At 39.1% G+C, this 23,757-nt stretch overlaps 1 protein-coding gene across 9 annotated transcripts in view; it reads right to left on the reverse strand.

Annotated features, from left to right (window-relative positions):
- The window catches only part of MCF2L (MCF.2 cell line derived transforming sequence like), a 146,000-nt gene that overhangs the window by 82,235 nt on the left and 40,008 nt on the right, over positions 1 to 23,757 (reverse strand). The window contains exon 1 of one of the 9 annotated variants that reach the window (XM_066545303.1): positions 13,896 to 14,016. The exons of the other annotated variants lie outside the window; for them this stretch is intronic. Coding sequence (XP_066401400.1) covers positions 13,896 to 14,016 — 121 coding nt within the window. Of the gene's footprint in view, positions 1 to 13,895; positions 14,017 to 23,757 lie in introns of those variants that run through there. 9 annotated transcript variants of the gene reach the window in all.

The raw sequence follows: 23,757 nt of genomic DNA on the forward strand, positions 1-23,757 counted from the left end.
TTTAAGGCAGAGTAACACCTTACCAAGGATGGTACTTCTCTGGCCTCATGACTACTCTTAGGGGCTTTCCCCAAAGCCATGACAGAAGCCTGGCCACTGAATGCAGTTATTACACATCTGTTTCAATTTCTAATTTAAAAATTACATCTTTCTGGTGTTCTGTGAACTGAATTTTAATCAGTTAATACTTTTTTATTTACATGTCCTTTCTAAACAAGCTCCCCTAATCACAGGCCTTTCCTTGGCTGTGCTGCAGGGTTTACCAAGGTTTCTTGTTTCAGAGAGACACAAAACCTGGACTTTTTTTTCAGGATTAATTTAATCACACAGGAGTTAGTAGTAAGCATTTTATTCTGCAGTATTTAGTGACAGTTCCTTCTGTCCACAGCTGCAAAGCCAACAAAGAAATGGATGTGACCTTTTTAACTCCACAAACTGCAGCAGGGCTCAGCAGCAGAGCCAAAACAGAGATGCTGCTATCCAGAGAAAAGCACCTCTGGTTTAGGGCTCAAGGTTTCTGCAGTGGTGTTCAAAATCCAGAGGTGGGAGATTGCAGTCTGATGACAACTGGAAACTGTGATTAAAGGTGGAAACCAAATCACTACTGAGCTTGGATAGAAGGCAGGACTAAAATTTGGAAATATCAAGAGGATGAGATCCATTTTTATATCACCAGTGTGATTAGAGGAGCAAATGAAGTAGGAAAAAAATGGATGTGGAGCTTAGTGGCAGCAGAAAGGAGAACTCAACAGTGAGTAATAACAACAGAAAGAGAAAGCAGCACAGGAAAACGAAAAACAGGTTTATTATGTATTCTAAAACATATATATTAGTAAGAATATTAATTCAGTAAGCAAGGAAAACCAACAGAGACCACTACAACCAATGAAGTGTTGTGCCATAATCACAAATATATTTATAGCCAAAGTATAAAATAAAACTTTGTCAGCAACAGGAAACCCTTTTTATGAGTCTTAAAGTACACAGAATCTTTTTTTTCCCAGATGAACAAGATACTCGGGAAGCAGAAAAACTTTCAGGTCAAAAGTTGTGGAAGAACCGGTTCCAAAGAAAATATCATATGCTCCTGTAATGCTGATGAGCACAGATAAAGGCTACAAAACTATTTATTACAAAGGAAGGAAAGGAAAATTTGCAGAAATCGTCATTTCCAAAAATCCATAAAGAGCAAACAGAACAGAGAGCCAAGAAAAGAGACCTGGTTTTGATGTGAGGCAAAATTAGGAGCTAAAAAATATTCATTCCTTCACATCTCTAAAATAATCAATTGGGGTGGGTTTGGACAAGTTAATTATGATATTTCAGTACGGAAGGATTACTCATAGCTTCAAATGGAATAGAAAAAAATTTGGTTATAAGATCATATCATTACTTGTCATCTTAGATTGGCAAATGTAAGCAAAATTCTTCAGAATGGGCCATCAACCTGAAGTCCTCCTTACACTGCATAAATCTGACCCACACTGTTGTGAAATTACACTTGAAAATGGTAAAATCTACATAACTGATAGGATAAAAATGCCGCTGTCTTCTTACTTATCAAGGCAATTTTGATTTTGACTCATGATTTGGAATTTTTGTGGTCTAGGCGTGCACACTGCAGCAAGCTGTCTGTGGCTGTGCAACCCACAAAGTCCCCACACATGGGAAAAGTGTGAAAAAATGCAAGAAAATGCACTGAGCAATCCTCAAAGGTCACCATTCCCCACACTTAAATATTTCCAAAATGGTATCTCAATTTCTCCCATTGCCAATTCTTTCACCCTCCGGGGCTTCAATGAGCTCCACATTTTCCCCAAGACAAGAAGATATTTGACACCAGCAAAAGACAAGGCCATTTTCCACTGATCAAAAAGGAAAGAAGCAGAAAACAGACTGACTTCTTCTGGAGAGGCTACCAGGAGAACTGCTTTTGGTTCTCAACAGAAATTCACTTCCTTTAAAGAAAGGAAGTGTCACCACAATGAGAGAACAAAATACCTCATCCCTTGTACTTAGCAGCACAATATTCTTGGTTGAATTTAGTCAGTGGAAAAGAGGTAAAGCTCACAGGAGTTGCTTTTTGTGGAAAGACATGACATTGATAACACCTGGCCTTTTTGTTTTGTAGGTGCAGGAGTTTAAAGAAACTATTAACATATTACTTTAAAAGGCAGTGATTTCTTTAATCAGCCACTTCTATAAAATAAGGTTAAAAAAACCTCTAAGTCTGCAAAGAGCTGTTGTAACATCCATAAACAACTGCAGCACAGCAGCTGTAGCCATGTCCTGTTTCCAGTCTCCAGGATCCAAACAGGAAGCCTATGCCCTTACCTGATTGAAAAAGCAGCCAGTCCCTGCAATTTTAATCAACCTAAAGCAACATTCTCCTTCTTTTCCAGTCTCCTGGGATGCTTCCTGGCCCATTCAGGGAAGCAGTGTGGAGGACAAGCTTTTTAACAGCAGCGTTACCTTAATTTTCCACATTACAGCCAGCTACCTGCCCTGTTACTGTATTTGCTCTTGGCCCAGGTGTGACAGCCCAGGCTGGCTTGTGGCGTGAGACAACAAAACCCCACCTCTGCCAAGGGTGGTTTATGAGCATCAGCCTCTCATCAGGCTGGATTTTTCAGCACTCCTTAAAAACCTTCACACTATTTTGAGATGAGCAGTAGCAGAAAGAGATGCACTAGCTATGTAAGAGATGTAATTATGCAAACTTATATAAACTTGGCAGCCCACCACATCAACCTCCCAACCTCCACCAATTAGGGTGTCACAATTAACAGAAAGCAATGCTTCTGGGGTCCCCTGCATCTGCAGCTCTGGGAAAATGCCTCAACCCCAAGAGGCTTTTGAAACGGTTTTGTGTTTCTTCTCCTTTCCCTAAGGAGAATGAAGATGTAAAGAAAGATGAAACAAAGGGCAAAGAGCAAATTCCACCTGTTCTGACACATGCAGCAGCTGAACTAATGTCCATGAATGTCACAAAATAAGATACAACAGAGACACAACTCCTAGACATTTTTTCTGCTCTTCCTCTTGCTGACTCTGCAAAAAATGCATTTATTTTCCACCAGCTCCTGCCTTCCCAAGTCTGTACCTGATTAGTTCAACATAATTTGAACTCATAAAGCTCTTTACCCCTGTATTTGCACTAAGTGAAAAAGCACAAGGCAAGTGGATCAAAGGTGAGGGCACTCTTTGTAGTTCCCTGCTCTGGAGTGGCAGCAAATGAGGCCTCTTCACTTCAGGTCTCATCCTACAGCCCATCTTTGAAGTATTTAACAGTGTCTTTTTAACATGACAGATTTTATGTCCATTGCCAAAAGCCTCTATCTCAGCACATCCTGTAAGTGCTGCTGTTTTCAGCCCCACACTGCAGCACTTCAGCCACTGCTCAACACCTACAGACACCTTTCCAGGACACAAAATGCTCAATACCAAGGATGACAAATGCAGACACCCATCCAGTTCAAAGGATCAGCAAAGAACCAAATGTACTCCTCAGACAAACAGAACAACAGCAAAGTAATATTAAGAGTATTAAAAGTACCCCCACTTCCCAACAAGGCTTTATTTGCTGAACTATATCTTTGAGGGAAGTTTCAGGGCAAGAAATTGAAATTTTCTTTAGGAAATATCTTGTACATACTTTTTCACAGCATTTAGGGGAGTAAGGTATAAGGGCCCCTCAAATATTCCATTTTTTCCCCATTCTGAGTCTCTGGAAATGTCCATCAGTTCTGAGAATTTTTTCTTCAATGGAATTTCTTCTGTGCTATGAACAAATTTGAATATGTGTTATATATAAGCTGTTCAAGTCCCTGCTGTTACTTGCATGTAATTCTTTTGGGCACAAAAAAACTTGCACATCTTATTTTTAATAAGTCTATTTTATTAACTAGTGAAGAAAACAGCAGCTCAGCTACAAACAGGTAACAGCATATAAGTATGTTAGTCTCCACAAACCAACAACAAAAAACCTTGACTTCATTGAGTTTACTTCATGTTTTCTTCTTCAGGCAAGCAGAAAGAAGCTGTCATTGCACTTGAGTGGAAGGAAAAAACTCAGTTCTACTATGAGCTTGCCCAAAAGCACTTGCATTTGCCTGGCACCCCCTGGCAGCTGAGAGGTACTTGGCTTCAGCCAGCCCCATGGGGTGAACTCACAGGCATTAAAGGTTTACAGGTGCAGCCACCAGCAGTTGGCTGATAAAGAGCTTGTGCAAATACCCCTCTTGCAGCGAGCACTTTAGAGCAAGTGCTGTGCTATAAACCAGCAAACAAAGTTTCTCCTGAAGCCTAAATGCTGAGGAATAGATCTAATGTAAGCCTATTCCCATCTGTGGCAGCAGTTCCACCAAAGTTATTGCCTCCCATGCAACAGCAGAGATTGGCAGCTAATCAGTGTATTTCTGGTGTACTCCACAGTTCGGCACACTGCAACCCAAAGCCTACTTTGTCACGTTTTCTCTGGTTTTATATTATTGTTTTGTACCACATTGCCTCCTCTCACTTGCTTAACTGTCGTCACTGTGCTCTAAAACATGTCCCCCCCCAAAGCACCGATGCCTTCTGCAGGTTACAAGAACAATCTCTGTTTTTTCCTTTCTAAAATAAACATGGTCACATAGAGGAAATAGTTTTAGAAAAATTTAAACTATTCAAGATTGAACAAGCCCATTGTTTGCAGAGGAGACTTCAGGGCAGCAGCATGCTACCATGAGTGTGCTATAGAGCATCCACAAAAGTCCTGTGGACCACAAGGGTTCGATGCTGGTGTGCAGGGACAGAGCATTCTCATTGTTTAAATGTAAACAATAATAATAATAATAATAAGGTTAATAATAGGGTTTTGTAACCCAGAGAAGGAAGCAAACTAATGTGGAAAACAGTTGTTATTACTATGTTTATGACTCCTTGTTCCCAGAAAATATGCTGGGTTACTTTGTAATGCTGAAGGGGATAAACTGAGGTGACCTGAAACTGGGCAAATGGCTGAAACCCCATCTGATAAGATGGGCTTGGGAATACCTTTTCTCTTTTCTACACTGGAAGCATGCCAGAGTGGAAAACACTGGGTGAACGATCCATAGCTCTTGTGACTGTAAGACTTTTATCCTTGAAAAAGAGGACAGACAAATCCCAGTTGTTTAGGGATTAAACACTGCCAAATGGTGGCTTGGGCACCTTCAGGGAGAAAGCTGTCACCTGAGTCCAAGCACATGATCCCCAAAACAACCTCCTGACACCTCAAAACCAAAAGTTCATTACAGATTTTTCCAACACACCCAAGTTCTCTGCATACAGTCTGATCTGTATTTAGACAACTGAATATAGAAAGAGATTTCAAGGACTGGGCCAAACCCCCAAATCCTTCTTTAGGCAAAGGCAAAGAAACAGGCTTTACTGGGAGCAGCTAAGACAGTTCTTATGTTTTTAGGCTTTAATATTAAAGGTAGATACCAGCAAACCTCCTTTAATGCTTTCAGTGAATGTAGCAGTAGAGGTGATTTTATGCTAAATTGGAGGTGTACATTACTCATACCTGGGAGCATGTTAACCAGCTTAGAACACCCCAAAAAACTTGGAATCTTGAAATTTTTTCACAAAAAATTGAGCCCTAAAATAACTCTCTAAAGGCAAATGACAACATCTGCGAAAATTATTATTACAACTTACCTTGCAGACAAAGAACATAATTTTCAATAGCTGGAAGTCAGAAAAAAAAATCAGAGACAGAACCAAGGTCAAATGCTATCAACCAAAAGGGCAAAAGTTTACACTGAAAGTAGCAGACACTACCTTTACTTGCACCTGAAGTCTTTAAACAGTCTTTGATAGCCATCATGGTAGATGACACAAATGCAGTCAAGTTAAAACGTCTGAAGACACTACTAGAGATTTGGATGGTAGAAGCTGGAGAGTTTGAATGGAGCCTTGAAGGTGAGCTGTGTTCTCTCCAGAAAGACATGTTTTGAGTTTGTTTCAAATATGCAGCTATAACAAACAGTATTAGAAAGGTAAAGTTTCTCTAATGTAAAAGGATAGAGGCAACATCTTGAATTCTTCATTTCACATACTACCTCTCTTTAAAAACACGTATTAATCCCTATCCACTTTCTCATATACACCTTTGGAATCCACCAAAGATGGTAAGAATTATGTAAGTGTCTGGCTAAAGCAGAGAAGAAGTTTTTTTTTAATCATGATGTCTTAGGAATGAGAGAATATTCTGCTCCACAGACTCACTGCGTGAAACAAGTTGCTTGTGTTTCATGAAAGACAAAAACAAAGGCAATATATATTGCATTTTTCCTTCAAATAAAAGCCTGAAAAGCAAGTAGCTCCTTCCCCAAAAGACACAGACAAATGAGTCCTTCCATTAGCTCTCTGCCAAAGAATCATATGAACTATAAGTCACATAATTCTAAAGTGATTTTTCAGAGAAATAAATCAAGAGAGGGAATCATTCAGAGAAGAAAACTAAGCATCTATGTTTTTGTTAACTTTTTGTTAAGCTTGTCCATCTGAAACTCCTAATTGTTCTCAGAATATAGATAGCCCTGTCCACATTTAGATTACTGTAGGCAATTCACACATCACAAGAGCTGTTGTAATCCAGGACAACTCTAAGAGGAATTTTCAGGAGAATTGTACTGGACTCAGTTTTTAGAAGTGTACTCTTGACTAATTGCTCACACCTGAGATTACAGCTTCAGTCCCTCCCAACTGCTCCACCAACTGCTATGGTTTGTTAAGTGGACAAAACTCCTTACTAAAAGACAGCCACAAGCCATTCTCACTGAGCCCTTCAGGATCTTTGTCTAACTTGGTCCCTGGTCTCACTTTTTTGTGACCTCTATTTACAAAAGCTCCAGAGTTTACTAGAAAATTTGAAGTTACAAAGAAGGGTAAAACTGATAATAATTAGATGAGGCTGAGATTCACTGTCAACAGATGCTGTCAACAGTGTAGGTAGAAAAATCTCATATTTTTTCCACCTGGGGATAAGAAGGGAGAAGAAGCAGTCCCTACAGAAAATTTCCAAGTCCTTCACTTAGTTCTTTGGCCTCACTCCAAAAGGAAAGAATGAACTTACTCAACAGCTTAGTCCCTCACACTGAATTGTGAGCAAGTTGACAAACTCACAGTCAATGACACCAAAGACTGCTGACAGATACTAATGAAGAGTAAGGAGATGTGAAAACCAGAGCTGTCAGCAGCCCTTGGCCATTATTTTCAGAAAAAAACCACCAACCAACAAGACTGCAGAAGGTTTCATGCCATACCCAAGTTCAAGTGCAAGAAACAAACTGTGATGTCAGATAAACTGACTGCTGATTAACATAAAATCTTTTTTGGGATGTTTTTTAGATCACTGAGCAAGAAATAAAAGACATAGAAGTTGGACTGATCTCCGCTTCCTGCTTTGAAAGAAGATGTAATGGCTCGAAACTAAGATAAAATAAATAAGTAAATACAAGAGCTAGCTTTAGTCAGGAAGTGCTGGAAATCTTACAATAAACTTTGATCCTTTTGGCTTAGGTTGCTTCAGCACGAGGCTGTGTGTGTTCAACCTTTTCAGGTAGGCTTAACCTCTGAGGTTAATTGGAAGATCATATGGGATTTTGTTAAACACTGTAAGCATACACAGTAAGAGGAAGTAGTGCAAACCATCCTACTAAGCACAACTTCAGCAGAACTAAACAGATTGCAACAGTACATGAGATTGGCAACTTCTTGGAAGAACAATGAAGAAGATAAAGGGAGTAAATAAAGCTACATCCTGCCTCCAGGACTGGTTCTGCCCAGAGAGTAAATATCTACTTGTTGACAATTCACCATGTGGGAAAGCAAAAGTCTAAGAAAAGCCAGTCATTTTAACTCTAAATTATTGAAGCAAAGTCCCTCAGATTGTTGATCAGGGAAATTCTAAGTTCTTTTTTCCCCTTCTTTATTTTTTGTTTTTTCATATATTCTTCAGTGGCCATGAAAGCAGGAAAAATATAAATTCCTACTATCTCACTGCCCATTATGGTATAATGTCATATATAGCTACTCCCTGTAATTAAATGGGCTTTTCAAATAGTACTAATGGTCAGGAAGACATTTTTCCCCCATTTAAAGAGTCAAAGGCACAGTTAGATTTCATTTTCTGAGGATTCATTTTACATATACTGAAGTAATGGAATTATTTTTCACTTTTTTTTCCTCCATTCACATGTGCAACCCTTAACGTCACACAACAACAGCCCCTTAGAATAGGTCTGTTCCCTGCAAGAAAACTCAAAGATAGCTTAAATCTTAGCAAACAGGGCAGAAGAGAGGCTGAAGAGGTCCAAGGGAGCAGGCTCATGGAGTTCAGTGTGGATCTACAGAAGAGAAGCCTAAAGGCACAATCTTGTATTGCTCCCAGTTCTGTGTGTGTGTCTTGCTCATTTGCTCATTAGAGAGATTCTCAAAAGTCTTTATTTTCTTGGAAGAATCATCATCCAGGAACCTAAAAGTGGTGGTCTGTATAGCAGTAACCCAAGAAGTATTCCTTCCTTATTATGCATGCAGCTGGAGAAGTAACATTCTTTCCTCTGAAATAAGGCACCAATAATTTGGAAATAGTAACTTTTACAACAGTGCAATCCAGAATGTTCTAATTGTATTCAAATCACTTCTTTAACATAAATAATAGGACATAATAAGTAGTTTCAGGAATCTTGAGTGGGACCAATCTCACAAATTTGCTGATAATGTCATAAAATACAATTCTCAAATCATGTGTTTCCTTCACTTTTACTTTTTAACACAAAAATAAAGATTTTAACATTTTTTTTAAAAGTCAAAAAAAGGGTTTAAAAAAAAAAGGAAGCTAAGGTCCCTCAGATTTATAGGATAGGTCAATACAGACACTTAAGGGAAGGAAGAAAAACATTTGCCAGTGTTGCTGAATTGGTATCTGAATACTAAGAACCTCTTTATCAGATAACATATACCGAACACATCCCTATTAAATTGTATGGTGATGCTCTGAAAATAATTTCAGGGAAGAAACAGTTCACTTTTGATGGACAGCCTGCCTGGGACCTTTTCTGTCTCCACAAGGATGTCAGCTATGACTGGTTTTGCTGAAGTGCTCACTTTTCACCAAGTAACTTGCCTGAGGCAAATAAATCAATTACATATATCACAGTTATTAAATGGTAATAAGTTTGAGGAATGCTCTCTGAAAAAAAAAAAGTCTATAAAAACCTTATATGAAAATTTAAATCCTAAAATTCCTGATGCTTTAATTCCTTTGGAAAAAGGGGTTTTAAGTACAAACCAAATACCACCATTTACCACTCAGACTCTCCAATTATGTGTTTTCTATGAACAAGGTATTTTCAAGGACCAATGAGCTAGCAAAGTTTATACTAAGAATCTTGAAATACATGGGGTTTTTTGGCACATATAAAACAATGTTTTATTAAAGAGCACAGCCCCAAGCCACACAACTTACACAACCCTGACTTAGCAGACTACACAGGTCTGTTTACATTTACAAGATGTAGGAGTTAAAAGTTAAGCCAACTTACCCTGCGCTACAAAGTCCAGCCACGAACACCATTCTGAGAAAAAATAATAACTCTTCATTTCTGCTACTGAAATTCCTCTCTGATCCATCATCAGAGAAGAAAGAGGTCCACTTTTTCCTTCCCCTGCTCAGAACAAACTGCCCTGAGTAGGTAAGAGCTTTTGCATTACCTGAACTTTGTTCCATAAATACTACAGGTGGCACAAGATGACTTTACAAATATATTTTCCCCCACTAATGCCATTGTTCTTGTAATTATCTCTTTTAATTATAGTGTTTTCCCCTCATCACTCCACCCTGAATATTTACAGACTGCTGATACACCCAGTGTCTGATACAGTATATATGAGCATAAGCCCTTAGCATATAGTTGTTCATGTTAGGCTTTAACACGGCAAAGCAAAACTGTTTTTCATGCAGATATTCACAATGCTATCTGGAACTAGTCATATTGAATTGCTCACTCACAGGTCCAGTTTATCACCTCTGCTATGGAATCACAACTAACTCTCTTCTCCATCTTTCTGATTGAAAAAGTGCAAGAGTATTTCAAGCAGGACAGGTCAATCAAAGTCCCAAGCACAGAAACTCAAAATCTCCAATGAATCTCTTTTAAACACCTTTATGCAGCCAGCAAACAAAGGCATGAATGCAGCAAACAGTAAACACAGCCTCACCTGGATCTATCTAGTGTGGGGACTAACAGTAATGAAGTTGTGGCAGAATTTAACACTGACCAGAAATGCTAGTCTTTGGCTCCAGGCAGGCTTTGGCTACACTGAAGCATTCAGGTACTTAAATATTTCTGCTATTTTTGTGTGTTCATTCTGACATTTCCTGCATCCACACATTTTGCTAGCCTGCCCATAAGCCAACTCCCTCTCCCCTTACAAGAATGCCCAATACCCCACAGAAATACTTATATAGCTTCAGGAAAAGATGCTCCACATCTGCATCCTCTTGGCTGATACAGATGATGCAGAAGTCCTCTAGACTCTTCTTCACTCTTTGTGGTGGATTGTTCAGGTTATGGATTAACCAAGCTCTGTCTGACCCAGTACAAAAACCTATTAGTATGAGACACCCACATTACAGTGCTGCTCTCTGTGTCTTTTCACAGAACTTCTTTGGATTGGAAAGACCCTGTGACACAGACAGTCTCCTCAGCCACCCATTCATCACACTCCTAAAATTATACACAAAAACCCACCCTAGAGCTTCAGCATCTTTGTCAGAAAACCAACCTGAATCCAGAGTGAAAAGATGCAGACGACAGGATGCCTCCAAAGATACTCCCCATCCATACCACGCACAGCACAGACTGAAGACAGATGTCTCTGGCATCTCCCCTTGCCAGACCTGCTCTACAGCTCTGGGTTAAGCTGACCTACTGTTTCCATTTGCTTAGAGAAGGCAAGAAGAGGGAGAATCTCAAAGCACAGTCTGTGAGCCCTGTGCTGAGATGCCCCTCACAAAGGACCACAGCACCTTGGAAAATCTCCCCTGCTGATGGGAGACAGGTGTCCCAAGAGAAGTGCTCAGAGCCACAGCTTCCCAGGGCTGAAACCCTCCACAAACCCACAAGTGCTGTCCCACCTGCTTGCAGTCAGAGATGAAGAAGCACAGAAGGCACAGAGTCAGGCATGGATTCAGAAAGCACAATGCTGTCTCACAGCACTCACTGTACCAGCCCAGGCCCTGCCTGTCCAGGCAGGAGGAGCCACATGGCACCTGGTCCCAAACGTCTGCATTCCAAAGAGCAAGTGTCACCAGAGCCTGGGCTCAGCCAGAGTGAGTGGATAAAGGAACACAGCCTGCCCTAAGTAAAAGACACCTGCAGAGAACAGCACAATGAAGATTAGGCCAAGCAGGACAGAGCCAACTGTCAACAAGCTGTAAGTAAATAAAGTCTGCTTTGTTAAAATGAAAATAAACCAGAGATGGATTTGATGAAGTATGATGACTCTGGAAGCCAGCCCAGCTTCCTTATTAAGGTAAATAAGGTAATGCAAAATCAATATATGAACTAGGACATTTATTGCTCAGTTAAACATTTCTATATGCTATATTAAATATTTTAACATGCAGGGAAAGGATGAAGTGACAGCAAAGCACACATGCTCTCAGCAATTTCCAGAGATGCTAATGAAGAGAGAACCAAGCCTTGTGAGACTTGGCACAACAGGACAGAGCGGCTCAACCTTGTCACAAGAAGAGAGGTGCATACATCATGGGATTCATAGAATCACAAGCACATTTACTTTGGAAACATATTCTGCCAAAATTGGGATTTCACCCAGCATAGCTACAGGACAGAAATGTTCTCAGGCTGGAATTCCTCTCCCTTTCCACAGTCTAAAACTTTGATCCACCTTCTGTGTAGCATTTGTCTGCAAGTGGCCCTGAAAGCCAAGGTTTGCTACCAGGAAGGTGGGAAAACTCGTATCAGTCCAAAAGGCCAGAAACCACCTTTGACCAAAACAATGGAGTAATTCTTACTGGGTTTACAAGGGTAACATTAAAAGCTTGTAATTGCCTTCCTACTGTCAACATAAAATGGGTAACAGGAAGGAAAGGAAACAGAATTTTTGCATACTTGAAGACTTCAAACAGAAAAGGCTGCCACATGATCAAAAAGAATTTCGGAATAATAATAGAGATGGGTGGGAGACAGAGCAGACAGCTTCTTACAGAAACATACTATTTTCTGACTACACACACACACCTCTAAATAGTGAAAGAAAGATGTAAGACATGATTGCATAGCATTATAAGATATATATTAAGGATCTTGTTCTAAAGGAAATTAGGCAAAAATTAGGAATATTGTCTGTTAGAATGTGGTCAATATATTAAATTTGTGCTTTTCTCCTATGTAGTCAATGCTTTGCCTATACTTTGGATTAGCTCCAGTCCATTAATGAATGGCCAGCAGGTGCTTGAAACTCACAAAAACATAAATATAAAATATTTGGTGAAAGTATTGCCTTTCATGGCTACACTATGGATTTAACTGCAGTATGAGTGCTACCAAATGATAGTTGAATCCTACATGAAAGTAAGACTGAAACTTGACGAGACCTTGTTTTGTTTTGCTTTACAAGATGGCATTCCATATGGTTAAAATACTACTAAATTTTTCCTGATTTTTGTTTACTGTTATTAACAGCAATTTACATCAAAACTTTTTCTAGTCTCAGCTGAATAGAATTAGTTGCTCGATTTTAATAATTTACTAGTAAGCACTCCTAAAAGTACCAAATCTTGGCCTCACAAATGTCCAGAACTGGTAAGTCAGGAAAGGTGAAATCTTCACATTTCAGAAGTGATTAAAAAAAAAAGTTTATTTAAAAAACCCTTATAATTTTAATTCCAAATACAATAGATAACAAAAGACTCAGTGAGCATAGTACAAGTGAAGGTGTAAGCAAATAAAATCACCAGACAGGCATTTTTCTCTTTGTATTTTTTTTTTCTAACAATAAACGTCAACATCAAATAAAGGAATACTGAAAAGCCTTTAAAATTAACAAAGGCAGCTTTGTTTAAATTGGTGTAGATTTCCAAAATAATTTTAAAAGAAACAAAAAACTTCCTTTTCTTTTTTTTAAAGATCATAATAGGTCACTGTGCATAAAAGAAAACAATAAAGTTTTAATTAATTACTGAAAAATCCACTTCTGCTTATCTTAGCAAGTCAGGGTTAACTCATTTCAGAGAAAAAGAAAAAAACAAAATGTAGCTTCACTAAACATAAAGATTATGTAATTATCAGTCGCACTAACACATACTGTATGAAACAGATTTTGAGACTGAGTAACTGGTAGCAAAGTCCTAAATTTAGTACATTACAGATGTGATCAGAGGCTTCTTGATTTTTTAAGTACAGTTATAAATATTTTCTTCTTGAGGAATACTCAAGCAATGCTCTTCTAGAATATAAAAGGATGGCTGATGTAAAGCTTTCAAATCTATGTTAGAAACCGTCATGCACCTGGAAATGCAAGTAAAAACAAGGTATAACATTTTTCTCCAGTAGATACTGGTGACAGACAGTAATTACTATCATGAGTAGTACCTAGTGTTGATAAAGATTTGTATTTTTTAACTGCAATAGTTGCTGGATCCCTATATGAGTACACTTTTGGAAAAAAAAACCAAACCAAACCAAACATGAATCATCAGTTGAAAGATGTCAGTAACACAAATCCTAGGCTGCTTACTGCTCATATTCAACTCACTCACATACTGCCCCAGTGTAGTTGCAACATTCTGTGTACACACACATCACACTATAGAATCACGTACACATTCACCTCACCAGAGCATATTTGATGTGGGTTATTTCTCGAGTGTCTTCTGCCATGAGGCATTTGGAAGAATCTTTGTAGGATCCTAAAAGGACTTTCATGTCCTTCCCTTAAAAGGCGGCGCTGAGACATGGGTGTATCTTCACCAAACTATTCAGCAAAGGAAATAAAAGTTCTCCTCTTTAGAATTACTCTCTTCTAACACAGTGGAAAACACTCTGATTTTGTTTTTAAATGTCAATGGAGTATAAAATTGCTTTGTCAGATTCAGATGATACCAAAAATTATGAAAAAAGCCTCAGATTTAAAGTCCTGGAAGTGCGTGCTGTGCAGTTATTGGTATCGTGTATGCTTTCCTTCAGGAACCAATACCTAGTTCCACTAGAAAGGAAAAAGAAAGATATCGTGTATGCTTTTCTTCAGGAACCAATACCTAGTTCCACTAGAAAGGAAAAAGAAAGATTGGTTGCAGTTAATGCACTGAAAATACCAAGATGTCTTCTGCATGAAGCTGCAACACCCTCTCAGTTCCTAGCATGCTGCACCCAGCAGACAGGACATCTTGCCACAGCTTCAGTCTACTTTCAGTAGGATCAGTATGAATAAAAAAGTCACAGCTCTTCACACAAGCAGGTTAGACTAGCAAGTGACATTTTAAGAAAATTAAAAAAAGGTGCAAAACTGTCTCTATTTTAGTGTGTTATCCAAAATAACTATATCCAAACTAACAGCCCTGTGCTGTTTAGGATGAAGGAAAGCCTGCACAAAACATCCAGATTGTCAATGCACTCCAGCCACACAGGGAGATCCAGTCCCAGTGCCCATCCCAAGTAGCTGGTACAATCACAATTGTACAATCACCTCCTTCTTCACATCCTTCTCCTGAACGTGAGAGATGTCCAGCTGCTGCAAAGGAACTTGCGAGGTTTCTCCTGAAGAAAGTCAAGTTGAACGTCTTTGTTTTACCTTTACAGTCTTGCTCTGCACTCCGAAGACAGAAACCTCACCCTGACACTTGCTGCATTTCCTACTTTGTCTCAAGCACCTGGTCTCCTTCAGGGACAAGTGCTATGCTCATGCCAGATTAGAAGAAAATACCATTGTGAATTCGATGCTGTCAGTTAGAAACTCCTCTTTAGTTCATTTGCCCAAAGTCAGACTCCCATCATCAATACAACTCCTCTTCCTCCCCCTGTATTTGCACAGAGGAATGAGTCCTTCAAAGGCAGAGCCCGTTCCCAGAATATGTGAGCAGAGAGGTCTTATGAAAAAAACCTGGGTCTTCCTGGGAGTTAACAAACAGCTAATAGGAAGGAAGGGAGGGGAAATGAATCCCAGGCTTTCTTAAAACATATCAGGAAACCCTACACTGTCTGCTCCCCCTGTCTCTTTCAGTGCAGGAGAGAGGAAATTGATAATGCTGCTTTACTTGGCAGTCAAAATTTTCCTCTCAATTCTGTTTAACCATGTCCTGTATGGCCACAGATCTGACACTACCCAAATATATACCAAATATACACCAAATATATATTTATGCATGTCACCCTGAAGAAGAGCTTTAAAATATGATGTATTATCTATTACTCTGAAAGCAAATTCAAACAGAAAACTTTAGTTAAGTCACATTGAAGTAAATATTAAATACCCTATTACAAAGTATTAGTTTGCATACACTGTGTTAAGAGAGAATTGTTACAATCCTAGCATGAAACCATGGACAAATGTGACAATCTTGAAATGTGACAACCAAGAAAAACATTTAAAAAAATTAAGAACAGATGATTTTAATGCAAATATCACTTGTTTTGCAAATTGATTATATCAAGAAGATGGACCACTGCATCTTGCAGCTGTGCTATATGTTCTGGATCAAAGGCTTTTCAAACTTATTTAAGTACCCAGAAATGGACAGGAAGGAAGGATAGCAACAGCCTAGAGGTGGAACTCCACCATGATACACACTGCCACTGTATTGTATACTCAGGGTTCAAAGAAAAGGTAAGACACAGAATCCATATTGAGCAAAGTTCTGCATTTTCTTGTGCTGCTTGTCACTGGGGGCACAAAGCAGAGGCTCTGGCCAGATCAAGGGTAACAACAACATCCACAGAGACAGCAGCACAACATGTTCCTTGCTGAGCTTCCCAGTGGAGGCACCAAATGTGGCCAGGAGATGTCTGTGGCCATTTGTCAGCCAGCAGGGCTTCCCTCCCACCTAGCAGGATAACCAATTGTTTGGGGCTCTTGGGGCACATTGGCCTCATGACCTAAGGACCTGTTCTGACAAATCAAGTGGGATAAGGATGAAACTACACATCTTCTTTCAGCATCCAAGCCTCACTAGAAAATGAGGCAGATAGGATAAGAGAAAATGGCCTCAGGCTGCACCAGGGAGGATTGGATTGCAAACTAGAAAATATTTCTTCACAAAAACATTTGACAGGCACTGGATCAGGCTGCCCAGGGAAGTAATTTAGTCACCATCTCTAGAAGTATTTAAAAAGACATATATGTGGCACTTAGGGACAAGGTTTAGCTGTGGACCTAGCAGTGTTGGGTAAACAGTCTGACTTGATGATCTTAAAGGTCTTTTCCAACCTAAATGATTCTATGAAAAGTGACCCTTAGTTCCAGTGCTGTTTTAAGTGTGTGATGACACACCCCAGTGGCACATGGTGAAAACCTCACCAGCAATTCATGTAGACCATTATTACAAGGAAAAAGGATGTTCTCCTTTCTTTTTTCACATATCAAATACATGCAGAAGATTGATGACTTAAACTGTAAAGTTGGTAAGTACACACAATCCTACTGAAATCTAGCCATTAGCTACATCCCTGTCCACAAACAAGCTTTTAATCTTCTTTCAAGCACTCAAATTTGTGCCTAGAAGCAAAGAAATTAATCACAACAATGGCTATGGTAGTGCGCAATCAGAAGGAAACAGATGGTGTAATGCACTGTTTTCCAAACAGCAGCAGCTTCTATCTCCAGGAAAATAATCTGAATATTTTCCCTTGCTACTGGCATTACTATAACAAAAGCTCCTCTTTGAAGGACATCTCCGTTCTGTATAGCATCAGCAAATTACCCCAGAGTTTACAGACAGCAATATTCTTTGAGTATTAGTTGGCAGAACCAACTAGACTGCACCTATCTCTCCTTTCACATCACATAAACAGTAACGTTCAGTGGGTAACACCCCTCCAATTATCTTTAAATGACTGAAGACAGCCTGATGGAATCAATACAATTGTGGCAATGAAATAGGGCTTATTTTTCTCATGCTTCATTTCCAGGTCTGTTTCTGACTGCAGGCAGAGTGTTGCACATTGACAAAGAAGCAGCCACGCTGACCTACAGCTGTACACTCCCTGATTCCTCCTTTCCCAGGTACCCACAAAATACTTTAGAACAGTAACTTCAAGTTTTCTTGGGAATCATTAAATTAAGATGCCATCTCTTTCTTCACCACTAAATGTTCCTACTACTCCTTTTGATCTTTTTGTTTGTACAGATGCCTTATCTTTACAGGGCATCTCAAATGCTCTACTGTGATTTTCCTCCAAATCCTAACAATTATTTACAGGCCCTTCCTTACATCCTCACATTTGATGTGATGCTGAAAGATTCACACTAATGAGCATGTAACTCTCCTAACTGTCCAGAGCAGCAGGCTCTGGCAGCAGAATCATCACTGTTCTAGAGTTTTTTCTGAATTTATTCCATTTCTCCACACTTCTCCATATCTCCTGATAAGCCACTGCCCCTGGTGTTGCTATTTCTCCTACTGTAGACCATGTTTTCCAGGGAAAAGAGTACATCTCACAGACAAGAAACATGGCAGCTCTCAGGCACTTCAAGATCTCACCATGCACACAGGGCACAAGAGTCCACCTGTGCACCCTGTGTCTTCCCACTGACCCTCTCATTTTCCCTGGAGTTCTGGCAGGCAGGAGAAACTCCAGTATCAGAAGGGCCCTCACACCCCCCGTACCAACCCAGAGGGCTGCAGGACTCATCTCACAGGAAGAATATAAAAGACTCTGAAAACTACATGGGGAGCTACATCTACCATACACATCTGCAGAGCTCATAAAATTATTGTTTCTTGGATCAATTTCTAAAAGCAAATATAAAGGTACATACAAGCTAAATCTTGCCATGTGGATCTTCCAGCACACTTGCAGTAACAGTGGAAATGAAAAATGAGGGGGAAGAAGAGTGAAAATGTTGTTTAGATTTTTGTCTTCAAATCATGTGTCATCAATTTTGCCCTGCATACTTATTTTGTTGAGAACAGTCATACAAACAGAAAGATAAATTGGACTCATCCTACATTCTTGTACAGACTGATTGTTTTGCACACATTAAAAGATAATATACAAGTTATTTCTAATCTGAAATGAAAGTTGTTTTATAGAGCTGAACACCCACACAGCATAACAAGTTAGCACTGATTGTTATTATGCTTAGTCCTGAGCTTTTTTATAACCCTATATAAGTGTTGAATTATGGCAAGTGGGTTGTGTTAATTTTTAAAATTGAAAACGAGTTGTCAAAGATTAATCCATGCCAGAGGCCAGTCACTAGGCTAAAACAATACAGAATCAACTAGAGGCTGATTTTAAATGAAAAAGAAAATGTGGTTGAAATGTTAAGGACACAAAGGTTGATATTTTTACACCCACAAATCCACAGGGTTCTTGTAGAGTGAAACTATTGAAAAAACCTGTCTGAAAATCCAATAAATAAATCATTATTCATGGACATTCTAGATTCTTGAAATACAAGAAAAGACTGAATCTTCCTTTTTCAATGTGGATGAGATTAATATAAAGATTAGGTACAATCATTTGCCTTTATTATTTTTATGCTTCTTAGAATTGGACAGATGTGCTTATATTTCACTTTCAGACTACTCTAGCAGAACATTCTAGCATAAAGGGGTACTATCAAGTATTCTAGAGAATCTGTCCCCTGAAAATATATTTAATAAAATACCATTACATAGTAGTAGAAACTGGAGTGGGAAGAAATTTCAGAAATAGGTATGAATGAAGATATATTTGGGTGAACCAAAAACCCACTGCAATCAAGCTCAGTATCTCAAAAAAATATAGACAGCAATAAATATCCTTAATATTTTGATGTTGATTTATTAAGGGCTGGATGTTTAAAGAATTATTTGGTATCACAAGAAATCTAGACAGAAACCCTGAATTAAGCTACAAGAGTGAATTAGGTTAGTTGTCCAAGCTTAATCCTAACTGGATGTATCTGCTCAGAGACAAACCATGATTGTAATAAGCATCAGATGAATATAAGTAGATCAGGACTGAGATAAATGGACAGCTTGCATTCTATTTATACTTGCACATTATGCTGCTGAGCCACTTCTGTCAGTCTTTCTTTACAGCAGAAAGATCTCTCAAAAAAAAAAAAAACAACCCAAAACCTAAAATAAATCCTAAACCTAACAGAGTGTTTCATAATTTAAATGTACAGTAACAAACAAAAAATTACAATATATAAGATTAGGGTTTCAATACTCTGGAAGTATTAACACTTAACTGTCAAGATAACAAAAAGCTCTTAAAGCCTAACATCTGTCCCTCTAATTTAGGTAATCTTATGTTGCATGTCTGAATCTCCTGAGGGTTAGCAATAAATGTGACCCATCTCCAAAAGAACAAGTTCCTTCACCATTAGCAATAGAAAATACTCTGAAAATCACAGTGGATCAGAGAAATAATCAGAGCAGAATGTCTTTTTATGATGAGCCACGTGAAGTGGGGTTTAACATCTAACAAGACAGTACTTCCACTTTGTCCTTTGAGTCCTTTCACTTTTGCAGGCAAATCGCCTGCAAAATTTCAAAATTTCAGAGATGTTGGAAACTGCATATACACTGACAAAGACCAGGAGGTAACAACATTTGGAAAGCCTGACTGGAATCCAGTACCAATGCAAAGCAACAGGTAAATGCCACTGTGATATTGGAGCTAGTTATGCAACTGCCACCACCAGCTCATTCATTTACTTAAATTCTACCAGGTAAAATTACCTGGAAGGTGGCAATTACAGGTTGTGATTGAACAGGTCTGTCAGAGGTATGAGTCTACATTTTTGGTTGGAAGTGAAATGTTGCAATGTATTTGCAAGGGTTAGGCCATAGTGTGCACCAGCCAGCCTGCTTCTAAGTTTTTATCAAAGCCTCAGGAATTCATCAAGGCTATTGGAACATAAATTGTGCTAAATTAAGAAAGAAGAGGCTGAGAAACCAAATACCAAGATGGCAAGAACTAGATAACTGAGGACTGTGAAACACCTGGACTGTAACCAATCATATACCCTGAGAAATGCAGGCAGAAAACAAGTGAACAGACAAAGGCACCAATCAAGAAGTGTGTACTTAGCAGTTTGTAGAATCTATAAATATGTGTGTAATGTAAACAATAAACAGCTTCTGCTTGATCACACTGGTCAGTTGCTCAGGAGTCCTGGATTTCCTGCAATAATGAAAGCATGTGAAGGGGAATCTGCTCCTGGAGACAGAAGCACAGGAAGCTATTAGGAATTATTTCAGTCCTAAGCTTGATGTGGACCCCTACTTTCACCCAACTGCAGTTCAGCACTTCACTGCTGCTGCTTGGTGAGCCCAATGCAAGGGAGGGAGGAGACCACAGCAGGTGGGGGCCTGTAGAGAATGGATTTTTGCAGCAAGACAAGGAGAAAGTAATGGGAGACTTTTGGTGCCTACACCCTATGGAGTCACTGCAAGAAGAAGCTGCTGATGATAATCAGATAAAACAATTGGCAGCAAAAAGAAGAGGCTTAAGATGGTTTATCAAATACAGCTTTATTGCCTATGTCCTATAAAGATACTATTGCTTCAGGTTTATCAGTCATTCCTTGTGCATACATACTGAGGCACAGTGGTTGTTCCCATCATGTACCAGCTAATAATCAAACTCAGGGACTCAGGACAAGTAGCTGACTTAATATATTGAGTTATGCTAGTGAAAGCTGTGTTCAAAAATCACCTGCACCTAATATGTGCATATATATGCCTATGCAAACACATATGAATGAATAGAAATCAATAACACATGCAGTCAACAACACTGACTGACCTCCCAGCAAACAGCTCTGTGCAGAATGAGCTGGGGAAGAGAGAACCAAAATCTGACATGGGAAAACTCTGGCTGGCATTTAGGAACTTTGATTATGCTTAAAAGAGAATTCTAGTTCAAAAGTTGTATCTTTTAACAAGTACAGCAGGTACGCAGTACTTCCCCATCAGGTTGAGTTCTGGCAGAAGCAGGCAGAGGAGGGGTTTGAATGCATTTACACTCTAGACAGACACTGCTGCTTTCCCCAACTGGATCTGCAGCATTTGAGATCAGCAAACAGCTCACTAATGAAACCTGCACTTTCTCAGTTTCTCTGAAGGAGACAGATCACCTGGGAACACATTTCTCAACTGTTCAAGAGGGGCTGATTTTGCTGAGGGCCAGGAAAATGCAAGCCCCATGATTTTGAGAAGGTCATTTCCTGCAGATGATACCTTAGACAACCATGAAATACAAAACATTGTAGAGACCACTGCTAGATCAATGCATCCAGACAATGCTCCCAGCAGTGGTGGGCCCTGGCTACAGCTTCAGGAGTTCTCAATAATCTAATGTGTACAGAGGGAAATCACTGCTGAGCACCTACATAAACAGAGGATGTTGTCTTGTACTGCTTCCACAGGCCAGGAGTACCCTTTCGGTCTTCAGTCTCTGCTACCCTAAACTTCCTTCCTCTGAAAAATTTTCTCTGTTGCCATGTGCTTTGGGCCCAAGGGATCCAGTGCTCAGTTCTCACATCTTCTCTTATCAGACTTCAATTCTTCTACACTTTTTACAATCCTCACTTAGTCTCTTCATGAATGGGCTATTAATAAAATGAGAGTTTTCAGCTGAGTGGCTGCTTTGAAATTCTTCTGCATGCACTGTTACACCAATTACAAATGTATATGGCAGTAATCCACTCAGCACAGAAGAAGTAGTGCTATTAATACTTTACAAAGCTTGTATGCAGCTGTAAGTAATACCTTTTAGGGACCTTTCAAAAATGCTGCAAAAATCCCTAAGCTGTAAGAACTTCATACAGTTTTTCTCAGGTTACTATTAGGATCCAGCACAGCAGGTTGTGTACAGCAATCTTCTGAAATGGCCATAGATATAAATCACATAAGTGTTTGGAGAAGGAATGAGATTTTCATAATATTAATGAAAATTCATTAACTGCTGATTTTGATGATGCTCATGTCAGCCTCTAGCAAAGTAGGATTTTTCCTGTGTACAGATAAGCATGCTTAATTGGACTGGGATGAAGGGATTTCTGGTGGGATGCTCAACAGTTTCCTTGACAGTCAAAGTTTTAGTTTGTTCAGAGTTAGTTTGCCTCATTCTGCTTATCAGCTCCTCAGTTTTAATTGACATATTTTAATTACATAGTCATAATTAAAGACATAAATATACATATACAGCTTAGGGATTTTCTAAACACAGTGAGAGAGAGACAAAAGGTCTTTATGCCATCTGGAACTGCGAAGGACTACAAGTCCATGCTTCACTTGAGCAGTGAAAAGTCCTGTGAGAACTAAGAATCAACAATTTCCTTCTGAAAACCTAAAATAAATGCTGCATGATATGCAGTTACTATCACTGTAACCTTTAAGATGACTGAGAAGATCATTCCATCTATAGCATCTTACCAACAAGCACCAACACTGAATGCAGCCATAATCACACAGGCACTTTGTTTGACCTGACTCCACACTGCTGCCAAAAGGAGGATTCCTGCTCTCAGTGAGTTCTTGCTTCCTTTGTGTGGGCATTTGCATTTGTGCAGCCTAACAGTGAATTATGCATGGATACGTTCCAGGCAGGACAAGCAGAGACTCGTGATGTGGCTCCTGGTTGAAGAAGTCAAATATGATGGTACACAAAGGGGCATGTGGAAAGCTGCTGAAATTGTAAATATCCATTCATTTCCAGGTTGGTTGCATTATTAAATGAATATTTCCTAAAATAGTACTGCAAAATGTGCTTGTGTTTGGATTCCTCAGCTGAGATGTCCACATGATTTAATAAAATAGCACTGTTGCATAAATAAAATAAAATCACACTAATAGCATAAATAATGACTATTTATGGTTGTACACTTAGAACACAAATAAAGGCACAATGGGTAAATACATCATCAGAGTTACAATTGCCAAACAAATTATTAAACACCAAAATGTGTTGAAAGACATTGAAGATTTTGTAAATTAAATATATGAAGTAGAAATAGGCAGTGATGAAATCATGGCTCCTCTTGACATAGTCATGCAGCACAGAAATACTGGGGAAAATAACATTATTACTATGTAAGCTACTGAGAAAGAAAAAGTCAAGACATTAGCAAAAAATCATAGGCTGTCCCTTAGCCTGCATATTCTCTGATGTGACTAAAGCCTGCAAAGGGCACGCAATGTGGGTCCCCATAGCTGTAGAGCCATAAAACCAAAGCTTAATCCCAGCTAATAGTCCCCTTCTCCCTCCCAAATTCTGATCTCCTTTGTTACATTTGGATTCACAGATTAATTTTTTCCAGACATTCTAAATGCTGTCAGTGAAGACAGCACTGTCACAGCAGTTTTTATGTGTTCCTTTTTTATGCACGAGAAATGTTACACAGGCATGCTCTGCTGTCCATTAAGGATGTGTTTCTGGATAGTCTGATCACTGAAAACATTATCCTGTTGCTTCACTCTTCATCACCACACTGATTTAATCAATCCCAGATTTTTTGAGGAAGATGATGATGACACTGAAG

Source organism: Molothrus aeneus, chromosome 2, assembly GCF_037042795.1.
Source record: "Molothrus aeneus isolate 106 chromosome 2, BPBGC_Maene_1.0, whole genome shotgun sequence".
Taxonomy (NCBI): domain Eukaryota; kingdom Metazoa; phylum Chordata; class Aves; order Passeriformes; family Icteridae; genus Molothrus; species Molothrus aeneus.